We start from the raw sequence: 20,155 nt of genomic DNA, 5'->3' as shown, positions 1-20,155 counted from the left end.
ACATATGTGCACATAGATGAAGAAGGTCCATGTGTCTCGTCTTCGTGTTTTGCCTTCTGTTTTTCCTTTATCGCTTACCTAAAAAAGTCTGTTTTGCAGTAAAGCCTGCCCTCTCTGGAGAAGCATTTCTCCGTTAAGTTGCACTTGCATTCGCAGCACTGGACGCATTTAGCGTGCCACGCGCGGTCCAGCACGTTCAGCAGGAACCTGTCCAGGATGGGCCGCTCGCACCCGGCGCACTGGAGCATGCTTACACCCGAGAGACACGCAAAGACACGCGGAAACACGCAGAAAGCTTATGCAATAAAAGAAGCAAAAGATTCTCCAGTCCAAAATAGATGAGAGATCCTTGAGAAGAGTTCTTCATCAAATCCGACTTAACATCCCAAATGCCAAATGCCAAATCATCCCGAGATAAAATGAGATAAGATGAGATTGTCAAAATAGTCTGCAAAAGCCTTGCATGTAGGATTCATCTGTAAGCATGTATATATGTATATAAATAGATATATATATATATATTTTGCTATTCGTCCATTTTGTCTCGAATAATGCTTGTATCCTGCTGACACAAATAAAAAAAAGCAAGAAAGTGCAAGAATTTTCCTGAACTGTCAAACTGCGAAGGCTGACATCCTGTCAGTGCAAATCTACAGCATTACAAGCCATTGATTCGTCCCGTAAACACTTCTTTGCACGCAGTCCTCAGTTTTCTACACTGGCACGCGCCTGCCAAACCGGGTGAGTCGGTACAATCCCACCCACCGCCACCAAGTGACGTCACAACGGACCATTACCAATAAGATTTGAGCCGTCTAGGTGACAAGGGCGCCACCTTGGACCGGAACCAATCAGATTGTAGTCACGCTAGAGCAGTGGCCGTCGTCTAGATGACAATTTTGGACCGGAACCAAAGAGTTCATAGAGGTGTAAAGGTGGGAGGTGGCTCCCTATACAGGGGCACTACATGTGTGTATATACATATAATTATATATATTATATAACTTTCAACTTTAATTATTGTTAATTTTTTCTTTATTTCAGTTTCATAACTAAACTTACAATACTTTCAATAGGAAATTATTATTTTTTATTAATATTCACAAGCCTATTAATATTAATATGAACTTATTCTTTAAATTGCTCAAAATGTAGAGCTGCTGTAACAAAACATTAAGCGACACCTCCTGACCAATCAGAATGGAGAAGTCAACAGCGTCGGGGTTATAAATAGATTATATTTCTAGGTCAGTATACAGACAGAACAAATTGTAACAAATCGCAATCCATTTCCGGACTGATTACTTTGATTATGATGCTTTTTCTGTTTTTAACCTTCAGATGTGAAGATGTCGTATGTTACAGTAGGTTGTGTGTAAAAGAAAGACCTTAGATCAAACTCGAACCTTTTCGCATGACAAGTCGTGCTGCAGGTTCAGTGATACGCGGAGTTACAGTGGGAAAAGCAAAGCGCGACAGTTTCCAGCTCGGTTGCACTGAGCGTCTCAGCGCAATTGTTCCGCAGGGAATCAGTAATGATCAGAGCATGGAGTCCGGTTTAGACGTTATCTCGCGCTGGGGGCAAAACGTGCGCACGCCGGGAAGCGCCAGATAACGGAGCGAACAGAAGGCACGCAGCTGGCACCGGGTTCTGGTCACCGCAGATACCCCGGGATATCACCTAGTGACGGATCTGTACGGGATTAAGTCTCTCTCTCTCTCTCTCTCTCTCTCTCTCTCTCTCTCTCTCTCTCTCTCTCTCTCTCTCTCTCACACACACACACACACACACACACACACACACACACACACACACACACACAGAGAGACACCAACACATACACATACACACAAATCTGTGAACAATCTCTCACAAATCTCTCTCTCTCTCTCTCTCTCTCTCTCTCTCTCTCTCTCTCTCTCTCTCTCTCTTTCTCTCTCTCTCACACACACACACACACACACACACACACACACACGCACACACACACACACGCACACACAGACACTCACATACACACACATACACAGACATTCACACACACACACACACACACACACACACACACACACACACAGACACCAACACACACACACACACACACACACACACACACACACACACACACACACACACACACACACACACACACACACACACAGATAGAGACACCCGCACATACACCAACACACATACACACACATACACACACACACACACACACACACACACACACACACACACACACACACACACACACACACACACACACACACACACACACAATTCTGTGTAAAAATCACTCTCAAAACTTAAGGGGAAAAAAACTAAAAACTAAAGGAATTGTGCAAAAAAAATCATCACATACAAAACTGTGAACAATTAAAAACACTCACACTTGAAAATCAACACATGGAGAAGAAATCCAAGATGAAAAATGAATCATAAGTAAAGTCACATGATTCAGGATCATTTCAGTAGGATGCAGACGGTGTGTCTGATTTTGGTGTCCAGTAGAAACTTCCCATTCCTGTGGAGTGATGCACATCCAGTCAGTGTGATCTGAGACGAGGTGTGTGAATCAGGAAATCTATATTATTTAAAGCATGTGAACACAGAGCATTATTTAAAGCCATAAATCCTGAAGTATGAATGTCCAGCGTATGTGATTTGAGACGCAGCCGGAGCCATAATGAAGTTCTATAATCTGTCTTGTATTGAGGCTCTGCACTGCCCTGCTTATGTACATTAGCCATACATTTCATTCGCTTCTTACACTCTGAACATAAAACCGTGCTAGACGCTGGTGATCTATCCATCCATCACTCAGCGGAAAGGAATAAAGCATCGCTCTCTGCGTGATCTATGGGCTATAAAACGAGTTCTGTCCTTCGCCCTGTTATGGCCCCTACAAAACCAAAGAGTACCAGATTGACAAAATAATAATTCACACCCATGACCCCATTCATATATTTTTTTTCTAACAGAATCCTGTGGTAAATATTGAAGTAAATTTCAAATAAACACTTTCGTCGATGCCTATTGATGTTGCGGTTTATGTAATGAAAGAAATGCCCTTAAAAAAAGTAACACAAGAATCCTACATCCTACGTTATTAGTCACTTTAAATGTTATGTATCCTAAATTCTTCTTTTAATGTGCATTTTTTGTCATAATGGGCTCTTTTTTGGTGTTTGATTGTTTATTTCTCCGTGATTTTAAAAAATACATTTTTATGTGATTTTTTAAAATAAATTATTCAATTATGCATGTGATTTTTACACCATTTCTTTTTATTTTTGCGATTTTAAAATAGATTTATTTTTCTACATGCGATTTTACATAAATTGGTTTTGCCATTTGATTCGACAAGAGATTTGAATTTTTTTTTTGTTCAATTTTTTCATGTGATTTTTACACAGTTTTCTTATTTCTCCCTCACATACGATTTTTACACAATTTATATAAATTTAATATTTCATCAGAACGACTGGCCCCTACAATATTTAATACCAATAAATGCAATATCATGCTGTTTGCTTATTATTCCATCATCCATGAATATGAAATTGAATTATTGAATTATGTGTATATGAAATCCCACAACCAATTGCAAGTGTCCTCAATTTTGCCTTTAACATTGAAAACGGTTTATTTCGTTCATGTAAATGTACTTATTGATAGTCTGAGCATGAAGCACTTGAAATCTTCACATTGCAAACTCCAAATATATATCACAAGCAGTCTAAGAACCAAACGGGGTGAAGGTCTACATAAAATAGTCTGTCAAAGATCTACAGATGTTTTGGGGCTAAAAAGCGCTGTGTTACATTGTGCTGTGACTCTGCTGCTCTTATTCAATGCACAGTAATCAAACACGAGCTCCCACTGTTTGTTTTTTGGATCCCACTTCATCCCATTAGCATGTGTTAATTGCTGCTAATTGGTCTTAACAAGATGAGATGGGAACCCAGCGGGGCCAGGCTCATTTGTGGAAAACACAATTGATTAACATTTGATAAATAAACCCGTGCAGCTCAGGGTCGGCGCGTATGGGTTTGTAATTTAGTTCGGGATGTCTATTATGGTCCAATTTGCAGTTAGAGCCTGGGTTTTAAAGGTTAAATGCAAATGTGTTTAGAATAAAATGATCTACATATGCCAAATAAGGGATAAAACAAAAGTTACTGTTACAATGTGCTAAAACTGGAGATCCTTCCATAATGTTAAATAAATACTACATTTGTTTTTAACTGCCCTAGAAACCTACGACTTGCTTTTCAGACACTTAGCCAGACAGGGTCAAAAATACCACTTCAGGTGTTTCAGTGGTTAAGGGCTAAAAAAAAAAACACATACAAGCAGAACACAACAAAATAGAACTACATCTAGTCAGTGACGGCTCTGTTTTTTTTTCCACAAAGGCGCCTTCATACATCAAACAAGCTGTCGGTCTCTTTTCTCGTGACATCCTCTTCATGTGGCTAACATTTATCAGCATAGTGCCCATCCACAGAAAACCCTTTCCTTTCCATATGATATCATTTTCAAAGTGAGAACCGTATCTGCCCCAGGCTATAGCCCTTCAAGAAGGAGAGTAAGAAAATGTTTGGACATTGTCTCAAAGCAGCTTTACAGAACATAAGAAACATCCACCCTGCGGAGGAAACTCATTTCGGGCGCCTATTAGGCTTATATATTAGACTTATATTTAAATGTGTTTGTATTTATCCCCAATGAACAAGCCTGAGGTGACTGAGGTGACTGTGGTGGGGAAAACTGCCTTAGATGGAAGAGGAAAAAACCTTGAGAGGAACCAGACTCAAAAGGGAACCTCATCCTTATTTGGGTGAAACTGGAGGGTGTGATTGTAAATATACAGTCTGGGAATTTTGTATTGATGAGGAGGTTGTTGTCCTCAAAGACCACATGGAGTTCGCATCTCCTCTTAGAATGTCTGAATACTTCATGAAGCGGAATCCAAATGTAGCTGGTACATCTTTAGATGCCTTAGGATCCTCACATGGTTGGCTTCATCTCAATGAAGGTCCAAAATCTTCATGACACGGAACACAACTGGAGCTGGTACAATCTCTGGATGCCTCAGAAAATTTTCAACAAACATAAGCTGCCTCAGCATGAATAAGCTGCCTAATTCGCAGTATTTGTAAACCGTGGGTATGTGAGTTTTCTATCAGAACTAATTCCGATCTACCATCTTCTTTTTTAATTGGCTCCTACTTTCAGAGATGTGGTGTTATAGCTATGCTGATTTTTATCATGTCCCTGCATCACCCCAAGTGTTCCTGTGATTTTAGGTTTTAGATTCTTGACCAGGAAGTTATTCAAGATTCAAGAATCAATGGTTTTCCAGTTGAAGTTTGACCATCTTTCAGCACACTCATCACTCATTCAGTACACAATGGTTCCTCTGGAATTTCATGGGAAGTTGGGCAGTTTTTGCTTTCCAAAAGGGTTCTACTTGTAACATCCCCCAAACCAACCACCCCTACCAATTTACACCCACCAACAAGATCTTTCTTACCAATCAAAGAGGTTGAGGTCTAGCTTGTCCTTGCGTCAATTCACCTAAAGCCAGTTACTAACTAACTTCTCACTTCTGCATCGATGAGCTTACAGATGTCAGATTGACCAGAGAGAGAAACACCATCTTTTCCCAACCAGACGGCAAGGCCAATTTTCCTCTCTAGGACTGGCACCAATGAATGGTATTGGGATTTGAGGTCAAGATTCAAACATGATCTTTGGGAGATAATGTGAACGCTCTTCTGTTGCACCGCTCAGGAACCTTTGTGTTTTTAAAAGAAAACCCTCTGTTGTAGGATTTAACACTGAACAAAAGTGTTCCCATTGCAAGACCGCTCTTGGGAATTGACCCATCGATTCATTGATCATGGATTCTTTAGTACTCGTGTCTTTCCGGGTCATTCCAGTTCTTTGAGATGAACCGTTCTCTTATATTTCCTACATTGCTTCGAAATCCTAGATAATGGGATTCGACATCACTTTCCTCTACTTCGCTTCATCACCAGGTTGATAGGGATCTTTTTACATGAAGACTCTAGATATACGCCTGTAACCATCTTAAAGCAGAAACTCTGAACTAATTATTTACCACAGCTTCCTGTCAGATATCATTTCTTGATCATTTGAATTAAAAAAAATTTTTTTTTTACACAAAGCGTCTTTTACACGAAAGCCCGTGCCAGAAGCGACCCATGAGAAGAGCAGAAGCTTAACTATAATCCGTATTGACATGCTCTCTCTCAGACCTGCCAATAGCCCAAGGATTTATCTCACTCGATGATGTAAAGCTGCCATGCTCAAGACTGTGGTGGTATTGTCTCGCCTAAACCATCTATACACCATGAAATAAACAGTACAGCTCTACAAAGAACAAAGCTCGGCCTATGCAGTTAAGCTAATGTAGATAAATGTAGTAAATAAATAAAGAACCAAAACTAAACACTATTTTTTTCCAATCCTGGTTTGTTGAAAAGGATGAGAGCGGTAAAGAGAGAGATAGAGAGTGTGATAGCGGAGAGAGAGAAAGAGAGAAGGAAAGATCCCTCGAGACCCAGCGCCTAGAGCATGTTGATGATGGAGATTGATGCATGCGCCTTCGCAGACGGCCCAGACGCTGGGCGAAATTAAAAGGCTATTTTGCCGGGTTGTAAAAGGACAGAATGTCGCAGAGGGAGATCCCCCTGTCCCCTTCCCCCATGTACCTCTTTAGTGTCATCATACCCTCGGGGACAAGAGCCGTTACATGCCTTTCACTCTCTTTCTCACTCTCTCTCTCTCTCTCTCTCTCTCTCTCTCTCTCTCTCTCTCTCTCTCTCTCTCTCTCTCTCTCTCGCTTGCTCTCTCTCTCTCTGTCTACATGATCAGTTGCACATATTTAAATACACAGACAAGTGCTGAAAAAGCAAGAAAAATTAGCAGAGCAAAAGATAATCTGTCTGCCACATCCAATAGGCAACTATCCTTCATTCGTCCGCTCAGGGGCAAATACCCAGAATCACATGATCGTTTCTATAGTAACAACTTACTTGTGTAATTAAAAGGGTTTGTAATTGTTGATTCGTATATTTATGGAAGGAGTCTCCAGTGTCAGCACTTTCACGTACAGGGTTAAAGCCGGAAATTTCTGTTTTTACAAAATTTTTGGAAAGATCTTTTTCACTTAAAAACATAATAAAAAGTGAAATTGTTTTGTTTTTCTGTCTCTCTAAGACTTTTTGTCATTTTCGAGCTAGCAATGCGTAATTGACGGAATTGAGTTCATTTCTGAATATTTAAAATCACAAAATCAATTTATAACTAACTTATAGCGAGATAGCTTTTCCCACATTAAACGTAATTGTAAAGTAGAAAAACTATGATGTGTTTTTTAAACATTGGCAATTGTCGAAAATAAAAATTGAAGACACGTTATTATATGTTATTATATAAAATAAAATAGACGACTTAAGGATATACAGCAGTAGGAATTTCGCACTGGGCCACGTCACACCAATGTGTTCGTGATTATTGCTCATTATTGATTAATGTCAAAACGTTTTAATTCCTTAGTGAGATTATGAATAAAAAATAAACAGTATATAAGATTATTCAAATATTTTAATCTTTAACTGATATGAATAGAATGATTTTTCTGTGTAGTAGAAATGATTGAAATAAACAAAATTGTCTTCGAATTGAATGAAATGATTTTTACATTTGAAGTTAGTAAACAACCAGATTAGAAACTTTAAGATTCTGATGCTTGTGGCCAGAAAAGCATAACACTTTTAGTCATAAACAGTTAACATATTGCGAAATCAGACAAAACACAATCACATTCTTCTTGCATGCGTGAATTAATGAAACTGTTTCCTCTCCTAAAGTGAATTTTGTTTTATAGAAAACGGTGTGTTCTTTAGTTGTTAATTGTTTTTCAATTGCCATAAAATGAAAAACGAAAATCAGGCAGAAATTGTTAAGTATCTGCTAGGAAACACAGACCGAGAGAGAGAGAGAGAGAGAGAGAGAGAGAGAGAGAGAGAGAGAGAGAGAGAGAGAGAGAGAGAGAGAGAGAGAGAGAGCTATTTTAACATACTTAACAAGAAGCCAACACCACATACTACAGACAGCTACACACACAGTAACACATCACTGTTCCAAGTTCCGTTTTTTTCCTTCCCCGTCTGTTTCATTTCCCGACTCCCCACAGACAGAGCCGTGGCAGACGCGGTGTCCTCCGGCTGTGACCAGCTAGTCTCTAACTACACTCCACTCACTCACTTATTGGGACATAATTTGCAGATCATTTATCCTCAATCTGAATTTAATTGACCGGGAGAGCCGAGTGCGGACCCGAGGCCCTGGAGCCTGAGTCGTGCCTTGAGCAGTTGGCAAAGAGCAGGAGCGAAGTGGCAGACTGCGAGGAGGAGGGGATGCGTCAAGGCAACACACACACAATTGCACACGGACAAGGAGGTCAGACCTTTGTCAAGAGGGGAGTGGCGGCCAGCTGAGTTGCTTTTGTGTGAGGCTAACAGTCGTTGCATGTGCTTCTGGATGGGTATTTCTGCCTGTGTGTGTGTGGACACGGTTGACCAAACCAGTAGGCAATGATGGTGAGACACATGTCTCACACCTTCACTTCACTTACCAAACCATTCTTTATATTAAACCGTGTACTATTTTGCCCTTCATAGTTCAAACATGTACAGTATATTTGTCAAAAATTTCAAGTCTGAGGTGTCGAAGATCCTTTCCAGAAAATTTCATATTGAAAATCATTCCATTTTCTTTACCGCTTATTCGACGCAGGTTTGCTATGGACCTGGAGCCTATCCCAGGGGACTCGGAGGACAAGGCAGGGGACATCCTGGATTGGGGTACAAACCCATCACAGGGCACAACCACACAAACATTCGACCCAATCACGTACTGCAGACAATTTAGAGATGCTAATCAGCCTACAGCGCATGTCTTTGGACAACTACAGTTCAAGGTGGCAACACCTACAGATTTAACCTTTCTCTTTAAGCCTCTTGTATTCAGCAAGAAAGTTGGTTACACAACAGACTTACTCTAATAAGGTAACTGAGGACCTAGAACGCTAAAGAGCTCTTCACTAAGGTAGAAACTGGTTAAAGTTTCTACAACTTTCCTTTGTGAGAGCTCATTGAGAAATCCTACTTTCACGTGTACAAACAATAAAACTCTTTTATTTATACCCTGGTACTGTTAAAGCTTTGTTTCTGATTGGTCAGAAGATTCACTGATTTATTATCGATTGAAATCTACAAGGCAACAAAAAAAGGTCCACAATTGTTCATATGGTACAATTTTATTTGTAACATTTTTTGGAACTGCCATGTCAAAGTTTTGAACAGTAAAAGCTATTTATAAAAATGTTTAATTCAGTAAAAGCTAGTCTTCAGGATACAAAAATGTACAGTTTCTAGGTAACATAGCTTTGTGACAATACTTCAGATTTTTTTTACCGTCTGTGAAAAACAGGGCAGCAGAAAGGGTAATCGGCACCATTTTCTGACAGGTTGTGACCCCATCGAAGAGATATTCTCTCTCTCTCTCTCTCTCTCTCTCTCTCTCTCTCTCTCTCTCTCTCTCTCTCTCTCTCACTCTCTCTCTCCGCTTATCAGCCTCTGGTTCCAGAGAGAGATGTGGGATCAATCAGTCCTCCTGTCATCTGCTGCTAAAATGGTCTACAAAGCAATCAGCAAGAGAACAAGTGTACTTTAGTGCATCACACCGTATACAGCCTTAGTAAAAGAAAAAAATGATGACGATTATGATGCTGATGATGACGATGACGATGATTATAAGCATTCGGATTAGTCGCTTTTGGGGTGCAGATTTTATTTATGTAGTAAAGCCGAAAAATTCTTGCATGTGTTTGACATTTTCCGAATTGCTTTGCTTTGTCAGAACGTACAGTACACAGGCACTGGTTATTTATTTAGACAGAAAAAAGAAGAAGAAATGAGACAGTAAAAGTATATACACCCCCCCTTTTTTTTCCTCCTCCTCCCATTAGTCAGCTGGGGGTGTATCAGCTGGGCACTGCCCCCTCACACACCCACCATTCACCAACATGTGCCAGTCACTCGGCCCCTCGGCCCCGGAGCGACGTCCAGATGGAGCCTTCACACACCCTCACGCCCGATTAACCCCCAATACCAGCGGCAGTTGATACAGTGGCTCCCAGAGTCCCACCCAGTGATCAGGGGTGTGAAAAAAAAAGTGATTAAAAGCTCTTTCCTTTCTTTTTGATTGCTCATTATGGGTCTTTGGGCCCTTTCATAAAAAAAAAAGCATCACTAAGATTACAGGCCTTGTACTCACAATGTACTAATGTGTTAATTAGCCCTATAGTTAAAACATGAACTTCCCAGTAATTGGTATATTTCTGTTTTATTGCAATCCATTTCTAAAAGTTACATCATAATAATAATAAGTTCAATATAACACTAGTAAACAATATTTATATAAATATTTTATAGCTTAAACGTTACAAATATGCTTTGTATTAAAATACACAATTCAATGTAATATTTAACATTTATTTTTATATTTATTTTATTATTTGATATTTAATCAATTATGTTTTTTCAACACTTCTTTCTTAGTAATTTCTTAGTAATATTTCATAATATTTAGGATTTTATCCAATGCCTATTAAAAACATTTTTCAAATAAAATCACAAAAATTTGTTTTAAATACTATTAGATACTATTGTATCTTCATCTTAATAATGAGCATAAAATAAACAATATTTTTTTCCACTTATTGTTATAAATACTAGCATTTATTTGGTCATAAATGCTACTATTTATAACAATAAAGTTTTGAACGATTTGATTTAAAATACAAAAAATCTTATTTAAGTGAAGTGAAGATACAAAACATTATTTATTGTGAAAAATTTATTGTGATCATCAGAAATATTGTCTATAGGCACAAACAAACAAACAAACAAACAAACAAACAAATACAAACAATATTTTTGGGAAATAAAGTTGATGATAAATGAGAAAATATGTGATTACCAGTAAGAATAATGTCTATGGGCATAATTGGATAAATAAAACTAGCAAATAAATTAAATAAATAAAATTGTCCTCATTACTTATTTTTTAGCATGTTCAAACTTTAATAAGTGTTTAACAAAAAAAAATCAACAAAATATAGTTAGCTTGTTAGCTAACTTTAGCTTGTTATCATTGTTAAGTTTAACATCAGGCCAGTGAACAATGATCATGATCTAATTTTATTCACCATCCTAAATCACTGACATCTAATCCATGGACACGGACGCCCGGGTGGTCTGTAATGATACGGCTACGTGGCCTATAATATCATAACGGCCTGCGAATGTGCTGATCAATTGGCATAATGAAGGCTAGTATTTCCTATTAAAAAGCTGCAGCCGGGTCGTTTCGTTTTGTTGATGGCCAGAAAGCAGGTCGATCCGGGCCGCCGTGTTCGTCGATGCGGTGATTGTATCTGAGGAGCCGTAAGCACCTGGGCAGTCGGGCGTGAATTACGGGAAAGGACTGTGTGCTGGAAATTGACAGAATGTGCCGGATACAGATAAAATGATGCATTATGTTGTGTGTGTTTGTGTGTGTGTGTGTGTGTGTGTGCTAGTAGAGCGTGACATAATGCTCATGATTTATCTGTCGCTGCACAGCATGGTGGAGGTGCATACACAGTTCATCATATTGTGTGTGTGTGTGTGTGTGTGTGTGTGTGTGTGTGTGTGTGTGTGTGTGTGTGTGTGTGTGTGTGTGTGTGTTTGCTAGGTTTCATGTGTGCATATGTGTGTGTTCTGGACTGGGTATTGTGCACAGCAGGTAAACCCCGAGTTTATCCATTGATCTCAGGGACTCAGTGAATGTGTTGTGATCGTTAGTTCCACTTTTAGTATTTCAGGAACTTCAATCTGATCTCACAAACAACAATCTCTACACATCATGGCGCACAAAACAAAAACCACCCACTGACTAGCGGTTGTGTGGAAAGGAACCACTGTGTTGATGAGAGAGGACTAATTCGAGCTGATAGGAAGGCTATTGTTACATAGATAAATAATCACTCTTGATGTCAGGTTGGACTTTTGTCAACCATAAAGTGGAATCTGGGGTTACAATGGGCACAGGGGACAGCTTTCTGATAAAATTTTTATAGACAGATGTACACCAGTCCATCACATAGACAGACATTACACACACACACACATACAAACACAATCACACCTAAGATTCCGCAGTCCACCTAGTGGCATGTTTACTTGAGGTAGGAGGAAACTGGTGAACAAGGAGGAAACATTCAGAATGCTCATAATTCATTTTTTGCTAATGCTGTAAATGTCTTACATTGTATAAAATAACACATAATCCAGTATATTTGGCTGATGAAGGATCCGACTGATCCAAAAAGCTTGCACTGATTCAAAGGATTTAATAGTTTTGCTAATTCCAGTGGCTTATTGGTTGAAGTGGTTGAATTACAAAGTAAATACAGTACACGGTGTGAAGGTCCAGCAATGCCAAAATGTCATGGTTGGCTCCTTGATCAAAGACAAAAGATCGGCCAAATACACTGGATTATGTAATATTTAATATGATGTAAGTTATAAAAGAACTTTACAGAAGTATGATTTCTATGTTGGTTCCTCCTGGTTCACCAGTTTCCTCCTACTAACCAAAAAAACATGCCAGAACGTACACGGGGGGCTCCAAACTCATGCTGTTAGGTGTGAATGAGTGTCTGAACAAAGGTGTGTGTGTGTGTGTGTGTGTGTGTGTGTGTGTGTGTGTGTGTGTGTGTGTGTGTGTGTGTGTGTGTGTGTGATGTGTGTCCATTCAATACACTGGTGTACTCCCATTTCATTCTCAGTGGTCCTGGGCTCAATCAGTCTAAACTGCTTACTGAAGATGAACAAATTGGTGAAATCAAAAGTGAACCCAGCATCCACAGGCTCATACCTAAAAATCGAATGAAGGCGGGGTTTGGGTGGGGGCGTGGCTGGGGAGTGTGGTTTCCTTGAGAGTCTGTCATGCTGTTGCTTCACCTAATATTAGTGGGAAGGGTGCCAATAATTAAAAAAAATAAGTTTCTTTTTTTTTTCCAAAAAAGGTCCTTATTAAGAAAATAAGCTGCTATTTAAAAAAAAGAAAAAAAAAGAAAAAAGAAATCGTACTAATCAGTGAGTCTGCATGTTCAAGCTCAAGACATTTTAGGTATTATTTTCTGCACATTTTCATAGAGGGTGCCAAAACTTTCGAAGCCAGCCAACTCTAAGGGTTTTATAAGCATACCGGGGTGGGTGAATAAAACAAAATAATATAATATTTAAGCTACAGCTGCATGGAATCTAACGTCATCGTGATACATATCAGATTACTCAGGTATCATGCTGTAACGTCATTTTTTCCCCCATCACGTTCTCCATCCTGTGCCTGTGGGAGATAAGAAGAAAAAAGAAAGACAGACAGACAGACAGACAGACAGACAGACAGACAGACAGACAGAAAAAAGAGGGAGCGAGAAAGAAAAGAAAGAGAAAAAAGAAAGAGAGAGACAGAGAGGAGATTATCTCATGCCTACATTATCACCATCTTCCACAAAAGCCTGCAGCCTCTTATCACTCTGCCGTGCTCTCCATGCGCTCTCTCCGTCCTCCACACTTCGCCTCCACACCTGTCTGCTCTGGAAGATATGCTAATGAAGGCGGCGGGGCAGGAGTACTGCTGTCAGGTCATTACCATGCATTAGCCTCGACTCATCTCCGCACTAATTCCTCATCTCCATAATCACATTTGGGAATTTTCTCCTCTCGTGAACGGAGATCCCGGGTCTTTTTTTTTTTTCTTTCTTGGGTAAATATAATCTACACCGATTGAATATCAGACAGCCGGGATGTGTTAACATCCGCTCGGATTATTCCTCTAACAGAGCTGGAATCTTTAATATATATGTATTATATTATCTATTGATTTATTTGTGAAAAGGTAAAAACGTAAGCATGAACATGCAAACATACGGAAATATTTAGCTTCGTTACTCAAATGTCCTGCATGTAAAGTTACACCTTTTGGCTTGAAGGTATTTTTCTTAATAAAACATTTCTCTTTTCGCCTAAACGGATTTTTTTTAGAGATGTCCTACAGCATGTTTTTTTGACTGAGGAAGGAAAACCGGAAACACGTGGAGTAGATGGAATTTATGCGTGTATTTATGCCATAAACATAATTCATATCATTTTGATTTATTTTGCATGCATACTGTATATGCATTCATTCATTCATTCATTCATTCATTCATTCATTCATTCACTTTCTACCGCTTATCCGAACTATCTAGTCACGGGGAGCCTGTGCCAATCTCAGGCGTCATCGGGCATCGAGGCAGGATACACCCAGGACGGAGTGCCAACCCATCACAGTGCACACACACACTCTCATTCACTCACACAATCACACACTACGGACAATTTTCCAGAGATGCCAATCAACCTACCATGGGGAGGAAACCGGAGTACCCGGAGGAAACCCCCGAGGCACGGGGAGAACATGCAAACTCCACACACACAGGCGGGAATCGAACCCCCAACCCTGGAGGTGTGAGGCAAATTATTCAAAATATCTGCTTTTACATCCATATTAATATTACCATATTACCAAATGTACTGACTTTCAGTTGAGCAACTAAATGGCCATAATAGAAAAATAATAATTTTTATTTTTGCATGATTTCCTGTGAAGTAGAAGAAGTTTCAGGGATTTGAGGAGACAGGATCGGTGCTGACACCAAACATGTGGATGATTCCATTATTATAGAGTGACTAATGTGCTGTATTTATTACAGTTAAATATTGAATAATGATCAAATGGCATTTACGTGCTGAATACTGACGTCGTGGTCGGAATCGGTTCCCAGACAGCGACGGATGAACTGAAGGACAGAAATAAATAGAGAGAAAAAGAGAGAGAAACAGAAGGAGGGCAGTGTGTGTGTGTGTGTGTGTGTGTGTGTGTGTGTGTGTGTGTGTGTGTGTGTGTGTGTGTGTGTGTGTGTGTGTGTGTGCGTGCGTGCGTGCGTGCGTGCGTGCGTGTGTGTGTGTCACTAATCAGTACAACAATACACACAGACGGAGGAATCAGCTGCAGTTCACTCCCACTCTGCTCACTCTAGCTAATCACTAACCGAGCCCTGCCGAATGATACGGAACGGGAGACTCGAACCTCGCCCTCTTGTTGACCTTTCACCTCAGAAAGTGACCTCATCGGCGATTTCACCTGATCGCCCGGGTCAAATCAGAGTCGTTGTGATCCATTGACACAGAATACAAAAGACAGCAATCAATAATAATTTTTATTTATTTACTTTTAAATACAATGACACAGCAGATTTCTATCCGTTTCTGTGTACGATCAATCCCCTAAAAACAAGGTGCTCACATCACAACATTTCCAAACAATAACACTGTTCTCGCACCGGCTGCCTAAGACTTTCCTGCTTACAGCTAATCCAATAAATAATCCACAGATCCAGAACATCAACATTACTTAAGTTATATGGGGTCAGAATTGTCTCGTTATTCTGAATAAATACACTATGATCCACAAATAAATATAAAGAGTTTCACAAATATTTTTACAAATTTCACAAAAAGAAATGAAATTCACAAATAAATAAAATGGGATTTGCAAATAAAAAAAATATTTATAAATTGTATTTATTTGCGAATTGCTTCCTGCTCATTTGTGGATCGCGTTCTGTGCATTTGTGGATTTGAAACATTTCTAACGTCAAGACGTGCACAAGAATCCACAAATAGGTGACTCCGCCCACCGTCTACTCCAGCCAATCACGTTCTGATTTACTCGCTCTTCACACTACCCCTGGACCCATTGATGATGCTGAAATCGTTTCCAAAGAAAGCAGAATTGAACTAACCCTTAGTGCTGGCTACAATCCATACAGGGTTACCAGATTGGGCTCGAATCTGCGACAAATGTTTATTATTATTATTTTTTTTAATCGTATTTTGCAGTACATATTACACTGTGATAGTGCGCGTAAATCAGATCGTGATTGGTTTGAGGTAGACCGTGCCACGATTGGTCAGCGCCACGAGACCGTTGTCCGATTGGCTGGAGTAGACGGTGGGCGGAGTCCACCTATTTGTGGATTCTTGTGCACGTCTTGACGTTAGAAATGTTTCAAATCCACAAATGCACAGAACGCAATCCACAAATGAGCAGGAAGCAATTCGCAAATAAATACAATTTATAAATATTTTTTTATTTGCAAATCCCATTTTATTTATTTGTGAATTTCATTTCTTTTTGTGAAAATTGTAAAAATATTTGTGAAACTCTTTATATTTATTTGTGGATCATAGTGTATTTATTCAGAATAACGAAACAATTCTGACCCCATAAAGTTATGCTATACAAGTCTGCCGTTACTATAGCAACAGTGCACGTTATTATAACGTTGTTGCTATAAAAACAATAGGAACAATAACATATCAGTTCTAACATCAGAAACTGTAAGATATCAGATCTTTACAGCAGTATTATGAGCCCAGGATACAAAAATAAAAAGGAATTCAAAAGAATTTTTGTCCAATCAGAATCGAGAATTCATCAGCACTGTTATCACGCATCGTGATATTTTCGACCCCTAATCCAAGGAAGACACTGCTGAGTAGCTCTGTGTGTGTGTGTGTGTGTGTGTGTGTGTGTGTGTGTGTGTGTGTGTGTGGTATCGTCTGCCACGAGAATGAACCCAAATGTAAATATGCTTCTATGTCTCTCTTGACAGGAGACAGACAGGTGCCCAGCTGCTTGGACGGCCCCCTTCTTGAGTTAGCCCCGCCCCCTCCTTTGCATGTCTCATTTTAGTGTATTGAGTGGGCCATCTGTAAGCCATTTATCTCATTCAAAAAGTCATGAGTCTGTCTCTCTCTCTCTCTCTCTCTCTCTCTCTCTCTCTCTCTCTCTCTCTCTCTCTCTCTCTCACACACACACACACACACACACACACACACACACACACACACACACACAGCATGTCCTCTCGCTGTTCATTAACATAAACTCACACTGACATGCACAGGCACACACACACACACACTCTCCCATGCACTCATACACACATGCATATGGATAGGCATACTTGCACCTGCATAAGCACGCACACACACACTTTCTCACACACACTCTTACACAACAGCGTCAGTGGACAGAGAAACTCTGAAATATCAAAATATTATTTCAGTGTGTTTTTATTTTTATATTATAGTGTCATTAACTTGGATTTTTTTTTCAGATTAATCCAATGAGCCGTAGCTTTTATATTCTATTTGATTGCAATAACACACACACACTTACACACACACACACACATACTTGCTGCCTCTTCTCTGTGCTGTGTATTTTTTCTGCCATTCCATCATTGTGAGACATTCGTTCATCATACACTGGACACATCTCTCTCTCTCTCTCTCTCTCTCTCTCTCTCTCTCTCTCTCTCTCTCTCTCTCTCTCTCTAATATATATATATATATATATATATATATATATATATATATATATATATATATATATATATATATATATATATATCCCTTTGTCAGTCTATCACTCTCTCTGACTGCACACATTTCTCTCCTCATGATCTCTCCATCATTCTGTTTGCTTGTCTATCTCTCTCTCTCTCTCTCTCTCTCTCTCTCTCTCTCTCTCTCTCTCTCATCTATCCATTTTTCCTTAGGTCTATGTCAAATCTATCTCTTCACACCCTCCTTTTTTCTGTCTCTGTGTGTCTCTCTTCTTGTTTTTCAGACAATTGCTCTCTCTCTCTCTCTCTCTCTCTCTCTCTTTTCTTCATTACAGTAATTCGGTTTAATGACTAGACACAAATGATTGTATCTAAAGAAAAGTGCGCCAAGAAATGTTCTGCAAACTCAGACAGACTTCTCTTCCTCTTCCTCAAGAGCTTTGAAGATCTCGTTTTTCCTCAATAAACCTCAATAAAAACTGAAAAAAAGCTTTTCAGTTTCTCACCAGATTATGGTACGAAAAAAAAAGAGCAAATATATCAGTTGTGTAAAGCAGCCGTGTGATGAATGACGGAGCAGCGAGCAACCAGCCTTCAGGCTTCATGTCCTCGGTGCCTCCAGACTCTCAGGAGTTAATGTCTTAATCTATTTTCTGCTGAGTGCTCGCAGTCGAGCGCCATGGCCAAGGGCGTTAAAAAAAAACCCTAATGAAATGCTCTTTTAGCAGGCCCCGTCATTAATTGGTCACAGTTAGAAAGGGAATGTCAACACGGCTGTCGTTATCGGGCTCTTAATCTCACAGTAGCTGGAAGTCTTCACTTGAGCAATGGCGTTTTTTTTTTTTTACATTTTTTTATTTGGCTAGATAACTCAGGGAAATATTTAGGCTGATAAACACAGAGATGGACAAATAATTAAATAATTTATAGATATTTTTAACAAAACATAAAGGACTCTAATGGATTAAAGTTACGATCTTGAGAAGCTTTGATAACAGGTTTATTTCATTCAGCTGAAAATGTTTTTTTTTTATCTACGTTTTATGGACGTTTTATAAAAATCAATTGCAAAAAAATGAAAGAAAAAAGTCGTCAAATATTCAGCTTCAGCTTCATACTAATATGTATTTAGAATGAGAATTACTTTTTTTAAATATATTATTTATTTTTCAAAGTAGAATTACTGGCACTTTTACAGCAACAGGGTTGGCAGTAAAGAAAAATAAATAAATAAAGTCAACTAAAAGTAAAAGCGAGTTAAAGTAAAAGTTCTAATGTAATATTCTACATACAGTATAAAACAACAAGTACGCCTCAGCATTTGCTCTCATTAAAACTTTATTTCAATGGCTTCTGGGGTCCAGCAGAGCATACTGGAAAGTGTGTAATGGTGACCTTTACATCTGTGGTTTAAAATCCTTAACCACAACTAACTCAACTCAACTTACATTAATTCAACCACCACCAATTACTCAAACTTGCACTCAAAGATGTGTTCTCAAATCCCAGCACTGGTTGTCATGGCATTGTGTCTTTGAGCAAGACCCTTAACCTTCAGCACAATTGGATCCTGCCTCAATTATACATTTATAGTTTTTTTTTCAGTACTAACCCTGTACAGGCAGCCTGAAGCAAATGAATGAATGAATGAATGAATGAATGAATGACAAACTGTTTACTTTTGATTGGTCAGAAGGATTCATTTCTGGATCTTTTCCATAAGACTACTACTAATAGCGCTTCGTTCGCACATACCAGAAATCATGTATTTTCAGTTTGAGTCGATGACTTCAGGGTTTCATGAAGGACTGTGACTAGATGTGGGTGTGTTCACATGAGCGCCTTGCAACTGTATGCACATATGGAGCATCTCCAATAGGACACACACTAAAATATTTGGATTTAGAGGCAAGAAAACTGATTTTGAATCAGTTACACTTTAGTTGTTACTATGGCTAACATCATTGTTACTATGGCAACCACTAATCAAAACATGCACCATGGCAGCTTCATTGTACATAACGACTCGATGATTTTTTTTAGGTCTGGAATTATTTATATATGATGTTATTTTCTGTGAGGAAACCTTCATGGTTTAGAGTTTGGAAGGAGTCTCCAGTGTCAGTGTCATTTTTATTTACTGGTTTCTCTGTAACAGGACAAGCTGCAAGGTCTCATTAACATAGAAAGAGAGACTGACAGATAAAATCTGAAGTGTTAACAGAAACCTATATACATAACTATAGACGGATAAAAAGAACAATGATTGTAATCACTGATAAATTGCACTGGTATAAAAGGAATAAAGCCAAGGTGGTACTTGTAACTAACTCCACCCATAATGACAGCACTGGTTAATTTTTATTTGAAACTGTTCAACTCTATTGATATAGAGAACATTGTATCTAGATCCACCTGCTATGTTGATTACACTATGCTGAGGCTGCAAACTTGAGCTATGAAGCATGTTAATGTAACAGCTGATCCGCTACCATGACCTCAGTTTTTTATTTTTTTATTTTTTTTTTATTCAGAGGCATCAG

At 39.0% G+C, this 20,155-nt stretch overlaps 1 protein-coding gene across 1 annotated transcript in view; it reads right to left on the bottom strand.

Moving 5' to 3' along the window:
* The window catches only part of lhx1b (LIM homeobox 1b), a 9,461-nt gene extending 8,762 nt beyond the window's left edge, over positions 1-699 (bottom strand). Inside the window, exon 1 of the mRNA XM_027178758.2 lies at positions 79-699. Within this exon, the coding sequence (XP_027034559.2) occupies positions 79-248 (170 nt within the window). The 5' untranslated portion in view covers positions 249-699. The remainder of the gene's footprint in view (positions 1-78) is intronic.
* Positions 700-20,155: the final 19,456 nt, after the last annotated feature.

This window comes from Tachysurus fulvidraco, chromosome 26, assembly GCF_022655615.1.
Source record: "Tachysurus fulvidraco isolate hzauxx_2018 chromosome 26, HZAU_PFXX_2.0, whole genome shotgun sequence".
In the NCBI taxonomy this organism is placed as follows: Eukaryota; Metazoa; Chordata; class Actinopteri; order Siluriformes; family Bagridae; genus Tachysurus; species Tachysurus fulvidraco.
Note: the sequence above shows the minus strand (reverse complement) of the source record. Positions and strands in the feature narration are given on the sequence as shown.